The 12,272-nt window shown below is 38.5% G+C and overlaps 1 protein-coding gene across 5 annotated transcripts in view; it reads right to left on the reverse strand.

The window, feature by feature from the left end:
• The window catches only part of LOC149796249 (receptor-type tyrosine-protein phosphatase alpha-like), a 68,646-nt gene that overhangs the window by 12,070 nt on the left and 44,304 nt on the right, over positions 1-12,272 (reverse strand). For all 5 annotated transcript variants that reach the window (XM_089960885.1, XM_089960886.1, XM_089960883.1 and 2 more), the window contains 2 exons: positions 10,399-10,581; positions 13-126 (listed from right to left, as the gene is read on the reverse strand). In XM_089960885.1, coding sequence (XP_089817011.1) covers positions 13-126; positions 10,399-10,581 — 297 coding nt within the window. The remainder of the gene's footprint in view (positions 1-12; positions 127-10,398; positions 10,582-12,272) is intronic.

Here is a 12,272-nt window from a genome sequence, read left to right on the forward strand (position 1 = left end):
ATAAATACTTACAGTTTCATCGTCTACGTTGATAACTGTTTTTACATTGTATTGTCGATTGGTCATCAATGATTGTTCATCCCCAGTCCATTTTGCAACAACATAAGCATCTTTGCCTGATAGATTCTGCAAAATTAATTTATTTTAAGGAAGTTATAAAAACAATCATTTTTACAGATTAAACATGAATTAGTTTATTACCAAAATATACTTCGGAAAAGAATTATGTTTGACACTACAATTTCATATCTCGATCCCCCAGTAGTTACTAATCCATCAATCCATCCATCTATCCATCTATCTCTCCATCGCCATTCATCCATCCATCCATCAATCCATCCACAGATACATTGTTTCTTTCCATATAAGAAACGCTTTAGATTTTAAACCCTTGGATTATTAGCACGACTTAATATGTGAAATTGACAATATGAATGATCTAACCTCTTCCTCAATATATGAAAACTCAAAGTGTGAATGAGGTTAAATCGTGCTTAAAGTTCGAAACGGGACAGTGCGAACGACCTAATATCATGCTACTATATGAAAGCTCACAGTGTATTGCTCTCTTTGTGTGTGTGTGTGTGTGTGTGTGTGTGTGTGTGTGTGTGTGTTGGATTTGTATGGTAACCAGAACATTTTTACAGTCAAATCGTTACGATGTCTGCATTGTGGCAGTTGATAGTGATGTCTACCACTTGGACATCATGCTGCAAACATGTAGCATTATATTACAATCAGGCACAGTGTTATGACACCAGGCTGACCTTACCTCTTAATGCTGAGCGCCTAGTGAGGCAGCAGTTAGTACCATTATAATAAGTATTTGGTACGACTTTGCTGGAGATCAAACCCGCGAGCTCCCGCATCCGAGTCGGATGCTCTAACCACTAAACCATCGGTTGATCCAGTTGCAATTGGTTTGCAATCGTACTCATTATATTTAACAACTCACTGTATGAATGACCTAAAATCATGATCATTCTTCATATATAAAAACTGACAGTATAAGTGACCTAAAATTATGCTTAATATCTGTAATCTCAATCTGAACGACCTGACGTGATGCTTGATTTACGAAAACGCATACAGTGAATCACCTAAAACCATGCTTAATAGAAGAGAATTTGTACTGTGAACGATCTCAAAGAACACTTAATTAAACGTCACTTGCGAATGGTGTAAATACATACATGTCAGATGAAAACTCATCATGAATGACCTAAAACATGCTTAACTATTAAACTCTTAAACAGGGAATGGCCAAGCATCATTCTTAACCATGAAGTCTCAAAGTGCGATTCGTCTGTAAACATTATTGTGAAAACGTTCTTTGTAGATAAGATGAATTCATCCTAAAGAAAGGGAAACTTAATATGATAATGACCTAAAATCATGCTTCATATATGAAAAGTCACAGTATGATCGATGCAGACGTATGCTAAATATATTCTCACAGTGTGGATGACCTTAAGTCGTGTTTAACATAAGATACCCATCAGCGTAAATAACTTTAACTCGTGCTTAATATAAGAAAGCATTTTACCTAGTAAAATCTGTTTATTTGAGAATATTTGCACAATACCTTAGAAGATTTAATACTGCCATGCAAATACAATCATTTCAGATATTGCTTTTATCTAAAGGGAGCTACAGTGTCTGCCGATTGAAATTGCGGTCGGGGTAGCGTGATCTCCCCTTAGGTAAGTATTGGCAGCAAAGTCTAAGAATCCTACAGTTTCGGTTGGAGAGGAGGTCACGCTCTGTATGGATGTAACTGCGGTGAATGAGGGGGTGTATTTGTGTTAAGATTGGGTACGTATTCTCGAAGAAGCATAATTTACTAAAGGAAAATTGGTTTCTTCTGTTACCCAATCATAATACCTAAAGAGAATAGGTAAGAGGTGGAGAGCAGTGCATCACCTTAACCCAGAGATACCACCTCTGATTCGCGAAGGTATTTGAGACAGTTTCTAGATTACCCCATTGGAGGAGATTCGATCTGCCAGTGCGCGGCCTCAAATAGCAAAATATCACCCCCATTTGTAAATCTAGCAGAAGTCGTGAAGCCTGGTCTTAAGGAGCTGTCGATGGACTGCAAGCGCGACCTGTTGAGCTGTCATCCCAAATGCGCTCGATTTGATCTGGTAGGATAGAGGCCGTATGACAGATCACGGAGATAAAAGCTAGAGAATGTGGACTTCGATCTCCATCCCACAACCTGAACGATTCTGATTAGCCAACAGTTCGAAACAAATGGTAGGGTTTAGGCAACTATTTTAACCTCGTGAGCCGAAATACATACAAATTTCATATCACCTGTGGTTATTTCCCTATGTGCAGAGCGAATATCCCAATTCATCCAGGATGAGATAGTCTGTGTTGATATATCCTCTTCTACTGTCTTGAGAAGTAGACCGAGGCTTGATCTACCTAGACCCAACGGCTATGTTCCATTAAGGTGCAACTTTAATGCCCGAACTGTGTCTTGTAGGTGCCCTTCAACTGACGAGTCCAGACGAGACGGAGGATTCATGACGAAAGTCCGATTACCTGTGGAAGCAAGGCAGGTGTCGACAATAAAAGATGATGTCGTAAAAAATATGACCCGTCTTGCCCGAACTGTATGTAATTCGGATCTGCTGATAAGGCGCGCATTTTGCTAATTCTATCTCCCGTCGCCATCGCCACGAGGAAGCAGGTCTTGTAGGAAAGGTGCCCTATTGATACTTGTGGAATGTGCTCAAAGTTGTCTTGTTCAACAAGGTTAACACCCAAGATATCTTCCACTTGGAAATAGGGTTAATGTTTTGGCCCTGTATACTAAAAGGTGGCGAGTAGGTTGGATAAGTGATCGTGGTGAGTTAACTTTTTTATCACACTCGTGCGAAATTTCTTCGAAGAGCCAGATGAAGTTAACTATTTCCTGTATAGATTCCTGAGGAGGTAGGATGCTTTTGTTTGTACATCACTGGCTGAAAATATAATATGCGTCTTCGTATGCTTTCAGAGTGAATGAGCGTCCCTTTGCGAGATTAATGAGGTTGTCGATCTGCGATCTCTTCCTTCCGACTGGTACAATGAGGATAAGGCTACACTCTGGTTGTCTTGCTTTATCACTTTGGGAATCAAATGTATTCGACGATAGCCGTATGCATCCACGAGTCCTGGGATATGGATAACTTGTACTTGGATCTTTTGTTGACAACACCACTTTAGAAAACACCACACCAGGATGAAAAGGTCATGGAACTTGGTTCTTTCTTGTCGTCTGAGATAGGTCTCCAGTGCATGACTTGTTTCCTCCTAGGTCTTTTAGATAGATCATCACTGTAGAGTAGTCGGACAGAATGAGAACTTTCTTGCTATGCAAATATTCCTGCTATCAGTCAAAGGCTTTCACAATAGTCGTCATATCCAGAATTGATTGATATGAATTTGTCGTCCCTAGGGAAAGCATATTTCGCTGGCTTCCCGAAGGGATGGTAATATGTGACCTCGGCATCCTTCTGTGCTTGCATCGGTACAGATTATAATTTCAGGCGGTTATACTTCTAGATGTATAACCGCCGTAAGCCAAGTTAGGTTGCGCATGGTGTCTCAAAAGTGTTGCAGATGATGAGAGGATGGTCCAGTGGGAAAACAAAATGCCTCCATTTGGACAGAATAATCATTTGTAATTGACGCACAGGAAGGCGACCCTGGACCATTAGGTCAGTTGCCACGTTAAGTAAACTTAGAAGGCGATGTGATTCCCGTACTGATAGAATTCTTCGAAAGTAAAGATGCTACCATGCTTCGGATTTTAGTGTCCCATCTTGAAGGAGACGAAATATGTTGCCTGTTTATTGAACTCCATACCTAGGTTTAGATAATTTTGAGGTAGTAATAGGTCGGACTTTTCCTTGCTGACGAAAAGTCCATATTGGTAGCAAGGGCTATTATATCATCACTGATATCACTGACTGATGTTCCTGCAGAATGTCGCCCAGGTAACCTGATATTGCCACCATCAAAATGATCCGGCGCATTCGCCATTACTCGATTCATCAGACGATTGGAGAGTCAGGAGGTGATGTTGAGCCCCATCGAAAGTGCCCTGAATTGGGATATTACTCTGTAGTCAAATCTCAGGAATGTCTTGTAAGCTTTGTGAATAGAGACATGAAGGTATGTACAGTTTACGTCCACACTGACGGCGAAGTTTCCCGGCATTCAAAATACGCTGTAGTGTTTCCATTGCGAACCAAGTAGCGTGGATAAATTGATTTAGGGTGCTTAAGTCGATAACTGGACGCAGAATGCCTTTCGCCTCTGGAACCAAGAAAACTCTGAAACAATCCTTAGGAACCTTTCGTTGTTATATCTGCTATGGTATGCGAGAACCGTGGCTTTCGATGGTGGAGTTTCGATAGGACGGTTTCCAGAGGTTTGTGTACTATGACTGGTCAACAGGTCCTTTTGTTGATTTCCCGTACTATCTCTGTATCGAAGGTGAGATTGTTAGAGGAAGGAAAATTGGTCTTCTCCGTGGCTTGTTTGCAGACTTCTCGGATCTGTCAGTTAAACAGAAGGCTAGAGCATAACTTTTGTGCTCCTGGTTTGGCGTTATGGAGGTCCTTCAAGGAAATGCAGGAAGATATCACCGAGTTGAGTTTCACCAATTATAAATTTCTAGCAGCGGTTGCGGCACTGGCCAAAGTGTGTTGAGCGAATGTATTAAGTATTAAAGCCATTCTTGACACCGATTCCTATTCCTGTCCTGGGGTATTCGGAGTGGGTAGATATAAGTTATGTTCCGCCGGCTGGAAGATACCCATGAACACGAAAACCGAAGATCGATGCCTCTGCAACGATATTGCAAAGTAACTACTGAGTTGCATGAAAGTCCATCAAGTCCATATATATATATATGGAGTGTAACTTTATCATCCTCAAATAAACAATATCACAGCCAAATGCTGACCACCGACGAGCTGATGATGAAGGGATGTCACAATGTATGTAACTTTCCAAGGTTGTGGAAGTAATTGAAGTCGGATTCGTCAGTTCAGTGTTATGATCAACAGAAGGTGGAGCTCTGGTACAGGTTGTTGATGGAGTGGGAGGAGGACAAACATCATGGGGTCAAATGTGGAAAACGTCTTCAATCGAGGTTCGTAAGTCTGAATCTTCCCGTGATTTCGGACAGTGTAGAATGGATGACTGCAATTGAGAACAAACAACTTCATCTTGGTTGGATGAGGTGAGGGTACCGTCACCTGTAATACTTGAGACAAAGCTAGCGATGAGCGACGAAGAATGTTGCTCTTTTAACTCATATAACGCTCTGAATTAGAAATGAGAGCTAGACTGGTCCCTGTACATGTCTGCAAAAGTCGGGTTCAGCGTCCAGGGAACCAGGATATTAGTGATTGAGCCAGCAATATTGATGTTTTGGCTCTTTGGGCTCCCTGGTATATGGCGTAGACAGATTGAAACGGAAACAGGCCATGTAACATGTCCGTATATCCGGTGAGTGAGATCAAGCTGTTTGTTAGCTCTGCCCTTGCTGTTCCGCAATAGGAATCAAGTCGAACCCAGAGGGGCAAGTTAGAAAGAGCTGCCAAAAATGCCGAGGCCTGTCGTGATGACATGAGTACAGGAGGTGTTTCAAAGCATGTCAATGGTCAGCGATTCGTGACCGAATGGTAAGTTGGTTTATCTCCAGAAATTCTCACGCAGAGGAAAGGTCAGCATTGAGACTGGTTTCGTCTTCGTCCTATTTGGTATGTATTTGCGTGCTACACATAGTTCTGTCTGTAAGACAAATATAGCAGAACCTACAAAACTGTAGCCTTGCACATTTGTTGTTATTAACACTATGATCCAGAAATTTATAACAGTCAGTCTAATAAAGCAATGATGCGTACAGGCAAACTATAATGAAAATACCAACTGTAAGAAGAAGTATAAACCTGTGGGCCTGTCCATATGGTGTTTGAATACAGTGAGAGTGCAAAGCTATCCTAAATGATCGATAGCTGGAACAAAGTGATAGCAGACGATCTATGTTACAATGCAACCTGTGGAGAAGCTGATCGATGGAATGTCCATATAGAATCACTGAAGCATGGCATTACAAGAATATGGATGGTGTTGTTATATATATATATATATATATATATTATATATATATATATATAATATATATATATATATATATATATATATATATATATATATATATATATATATATGAGTGTGTGTGTGTGTGTGTGTGTGTGTGTGTGTGTGTGTGTGCGTGTGTGATTTCTATTTGTAACGTAGCTTTGACACTTTTTCAGTAATATCGCTACGATGTCTGCAGTGTGACAGTTTATAGTGTTATCTAGCACTGGGACATTATGCCGCAGACAAGTAGGATGATGTCACACCCATTCACATTATCCTGGCACTAGGCCGACCAGTCCTAATATTAACCTCTTAATGCTGAGCGTCAATAGAGGCAGCTGTTAGTACCATTTTTGAAAGTCTTTGGTATAACTCGGTGGGAGATCGAACTGAATTTGAAGTCGCTTAGGTTCCAGTGGAAGTATCTAAGTGTGTGACGCCGACATCGTGTTTGCTAATTGTGAAGGCAGCACTTTGTCGGGATATGAAGAGAGAAAAATTGGAACTATAGATGGAGTACACTTTCCTTAGAAGTGAAAATTTCCTACAACGTATAACTGTGTATCCTCCACGTAGATTCTGATTTTTGAGGTCTATCGTGACGAGATTGTGGTTCTTGTCACCAGCGAATGTAGTAACTGAAGGGTTCGTAGATTTTGCCGCCAGTTCTTATACCTAAAGGAAGATCACTCTGCCAGACGGCCACATAGATTGGCAGACAACTTTTAGTTCCCTTTATCTAACAGTAGTATCTGGGAGGGTTGAATTTGCGAGGAGTAGTACTTCTCCTAAACGACTAAGGTTGGGTAACGTATTTAACAAAGAAACCTTAGTGTGTGAATGCAAACTCAGTGTGTGTGTATGTATGTGTGTTTGTGTGTGTGTGTGTGTCTGTGTGATTTGGATTTGTAGAGTAGCTTTAACAATTTTCAGTTATATTGCTACGATGTCTGCAGTGTGACAGTTTTCAGTGATGTCTAGCGCTGGAACATCAAGACGCAGACATGTAGCATTATGTCCCACCCAGTCACAGTATCCTGACACAAGGCCGACCAGTCCTAACACTAAGCTGAGCGCCATTTTTTAGCCTTTGGTATGACTCGCAGGAAATCGAACCCACGACGCTCTAACCACTAGGCCACCGGAGCGGTCTGCAAACTCAGCGTGAATGACATAAAATCATGCTTAATATATATCAGCTCACACAACAAATTGAATAACGTGACGCCTAACATATGAAATATCTCAACCTCATAGAATGATCATCATGTGACACCTCTGTGTGACGGACCTAAACTCATCTTTGATATATGAACACTCACAGTTTGAACGACCTAAACTCATGCTTAACATATGAACACTTACAATTTAAATGACCTAAGATAGTCCTTAATATATGTACACTCAAAATTTAAATGATCTAAAATCATTCTTAATAAATGAACATTCTCAGTGTAAATGAGGTCACTTCATACTTAAGGTAAAAAATATCAGTTTAAACAAGAATCATAATTGATATATGAATTCTCTCAGTATGAACGGCCTGTAATAATGCTTAACATAAATAAAGGCAAAGTATCAGTGACCTATAATCTTGCCTAATATATGAAATACAAGGGCGAATGCCTTAACATCATGAATGAGGTCACAAAACGTAAAGGACAGAATTATGCTAAGCATATGAGAACTCAGTGCAAATGACTTAAAACTACGGATACTTGATTTTAAAATACCTTAATAAATAATGCATTAGGCATTTCCTTTAATCTATATACTATACAAAGCGTCCATTATGGCAATAAAGATCTGTGTTGAAATCTCGTAGAAATAGATCTATTCGACATTCAACTGGCTCTGCTGAACGTGATGTGTGTAAATTCTTATGTTACGTGTTTTGGCTCGAATAAACATCGACACAAGAAATTGAAAACAACAAGCTTTGACAAATTTAACAAATAATTTATATCCTGGAAAACTAATGTAAATATGAAGAAAAATACTTACGGTTTCAAGAATCAAATTCAAAAATAATCCAAGAATAATCCACGAATCAAATGTTAGAAGTCCTAATAATACAATATTCTAACGATTTAAAGTTCGAGTTCTGACGAAGAATCCAATATATAAAGCAATGACGTATGCTATATCCCGTTCAATTTTAGTGTCTACAGTTCCTTGTAGAAACACAATACATAATCATACGTAATTGGAAATCCAAATAAATATTTTAAGAAATGTCTTTGTTCAAGTATTCTGTATGAGCACAAAAACATTTGCAGAGAAACGAATAAATCTTTCAGAGTCCAAATAATCTGAAGATAACTTACCATAACTCAAAACCTGGCTACAACATAAGGAAATGACTTGACATCATCTGGTTATAAGCCATGAATGTGTGATTTCTCTCCTTGCATCACTATTAAATCTAAGTATTGAGCAATTTCTGAAATGTCTAATTGAGAAATAGAGGATCACATGATCATGTTTACAGACAAAAAAATCACGTAGTCCCAGGATGGCCTTGATAAAAACTATTTATTTTACTCAGAGAAAAAAAAGTTGGTTTCTTTACTAAAACTATTTACAAGCCTAGGGTCACGTATTGAATACAGCCACAATCTCAACCTTAATAAATAATGCATTAGGCATTTCCCTTTAATCTATATACTTTACAAAGTGTCCATTATGGCAATAAAGATCAGTTCTCTTCATTCTGTACACTCAGCCGCTCTCAAGTGTCATAGATCATCATTCAGTGTCTCACCAATTGTATGCTGATGACACCCAAATATACAAATCTAGCCACCCAACTGAAGTTGATGCTACCATCCAAGGTGTAGAGAGGTGCATTTCTGATGTGAAATCATGGATGACATGGAACAAGCTGCAGAGGAATGATGAAAAAACTGAGGCCATTCTGATCACAACACATAGGCTTTTTCATTCACATCCTTTACCTCAAACAATAAATATCAGCAACACAAGCATTAAATTCACACAATCAGTACGAAACCTAGGTGTTACTCTGGGCAGTACTCTCAAATTGCACCAACATGTCATGAACATATGCAAGGCTGTATATCTTGACCTGAGACGCATCAGCTAACTTCGCAAATGTCTTTCAGCTGATGCCACTAAAACACTTGTGTGTTCATTGGTACTTTCAAGGCTGAACTCAGTTCAGTCTGGTTCATCTCAATATCTACTTCAGAAACTTCAAAAAGTTCAAAACACAGCTGCTTGGATCATACTTAGAGTACCACGATCAGAGCACACCTCGCCGCTGCTCTGTGCCCATTAGATCCAGAATCAAACACAAAATTTGTTCTCAGTGCTACGTTTCACTGTCGGACTCTAGTCCAACATACCTATCCGATCTCACCCATGTGTACACACCAGCAAGATAGATGTAATACATATCTATGAAGAGTTTTCTTTATCAATACAAAACATTTGTCCTAAATAACTGGAAAATCAAGACCATTAACGATAGCTGACACAAGTGACACACTTATTATCACTATCGCCAAACAGGTTCAAATATATCTTTTACAAATATTCTTGTATAAGCAATAAAAAAATTTTTGCCTTCCTCGAGTTTCAAATGATAAACACGCAGAATTGAAATATAGAAACTTTAATATATTCATTAAAAAGGAATTATTCATGCCTTGTCTTAAATATCTTTCCAACAGTGGCAATATGCCGCATGCTAACATTTATCTTTACATGTGGCGTGATCTTTGTTATTATGTTGTAAAATAAACAAACATCGCCACGGATAGAACGTGTCAAACATTAATTTCAAGATAACTTATACATATTTAGATTTTAAAAAATCCAGATTAAAGACGGATACATCTGATATAGAACAATTGGACAAAACTAACAAAAATAGTTTAAAAACAGTCGAGCAATTATCCCTCTCCCCCGATATAACGGTACAAGTTTGGTTCAACAACTAAGAACAAAAGAAAGCAAAAACAAACAAATGAACAAACAAACAAACCAACAAACAATCAAAGGGTATTTCCGATTTTATACACGATGAAACAGTAGCGGTATTTAGTAATATAATGTTTCTTACCCGTTCAGGTGGAATATATATATATATATATATATATATATATATATATATATATATATATATATATATATATATATACGGGAAAATGGAAACAACGCGGAATAGTAGTGGAACATCTATAATGAGATATATGCGTTGCTTAATATAATATACATTACCGGCAGCCTTATGTTCTCAGATTGAAAACTGGACATGTTGGAGTAGACCTGTGAATCACCTTCATCGTCGCCACAATCTGCATTCCACATCATCTGTGTATCACCTTCATCGTCACCACGATCTGCATTCGACATCATCTGTGTATCACCTTCATCGTCGCCACGATCTGCATTCGACATCATCTAAAATACAGAAAGGGACATATCTTACAAGAGCTAATTACATTACAATAAATTTGAAATTTCCTGAAAATCTAACTAATTTGCCCATAAAATCCTCTTACATCCGTCATGACTTAAATTACTTGCCGAATACTGGCTCAAAATACTATCTACGATTTCTAAACAGGAAAGAAATATTGTTTGTGGGCGCAGCACTTTGAAATTCAGAAATCCTGTTATTTTATTTGTTTTATAATGTATTTGATTAGATGATTATGTTTCATTTTGATATCAATTTTAAAAGAGCATCTAAGGCTTGTTATACAAATGGTCATATCAGCTGATTGTATGGCCAATTGTATTAATAAAATGTACAAACAAGAGACGGTCTACTACATGTGCACTTTGCGGGGAATTTCTGCAAATCTATAAAATAACATCCTAGAGCATTTTATTTCCATATGTTTTCAGGGCTTGAGTACGCAAGCGTGATCATGTCTAGTTTTGTGTATGGGTAGAACTCTTTATGGCTCATCTTTACAAGCACGGACAAGTAGTTGATGCAAGCACATGGGACTGTGGTTGTAAGAAATACATTAATTGACAGTCATATTGATCATAAGCCCCTTGATCAATTGCATTTAAATTGAAGCACTTTCTTTTTTTGAGGTTGTATTACATATCTTCTTTCGTATAGCAGAACAATAGGAGATTATGGAATCCGAATTTCATAGCTTTTCGTGGATGCACTACATTTTGAATACTGGTTTACACATGTTTCTCTCTCTCTCCCTCTCTCTCTCTCTCTCTCTCTCTCTATCTCTCTCTATATATATATATATATATATATATATATATATATATATATATATATATATATATATATATAATCATTTACAATGAGGTGTGTGAAACAGGTCATGTGGCAGTCATGAGATGTGCAGATACTTTGCGAGAACAGAGAGTTCAGTTATTCAGTTAGATACGCACAGTACTGGTCCTGAACGTAACATTGTCCTAAACATTAGGAACGTCCATCTCACAATAGAACAGTGGATTCTCGCTTGGAGCAGGTTCACTAGTGCTCTGTCTGAACAATAACCCCTGGTTAGTCTCTCTCTTCCCCACCACAAGGAAACTGTCCTTAAACTTGAGGAGAGAGACATTGATTGGCGGTACTATGATGAAAACTTCATTCAATTGGTCACAAAGTGGAAAGCTAAATGTGGTACCACGCATCTAGAGCTATGCATGAAGGCTATGCTAGGGTCAGGTCATATCAACTACAACCAAAACAATCTCTCACAAATTACAAGCATAAAGTACCCGAAAGAAGTTTGTTTTAGTTACCACAAAAGCGGTCACCGTACATCTGGATTTTCATGCAATTTTCAGCACAAGTCCTTCGATTGTTTAGGGGGACACTCGTTCATTCATTGTACCAATCCAATTTATATGCCCTTTAAGGTACTTCCACAATACAACCAGCAAACGCTCGAACCTAGCAACCAAACGATCCGGACAAACTCGAAAAACTAACCCGAACAACAAGAAACCTGTCAGTAGATGCGTTTGATCCTTTGCCTATCCCGGTCAGAATTGACCACTTGCAATATTTTCTCCACGATTTCGATCCTGCCACAAAGGAATACCTGCTTTTACATTTTCAAAAGGGTTTCGATGTGGGGTTAAAAGGGACATTGCAAATGCAC

The sequence above is a fragment of the Sinohyriopsis cumingii genome, chromosome 6 (assembly GCF_028554795.1).
Source record: "Sinohyriopsis cumingii isolate HCF-2022 chromosome 6, ASM2855479v2, whole genome shotgun sequence".
NCBI classification, from domain to species: Eukaryota; Metazoa; Mollusca; class Bivalvia; order Unionida; family Unionidae; genus Sinohyriopsis; species Sinohyriopsis cumingii.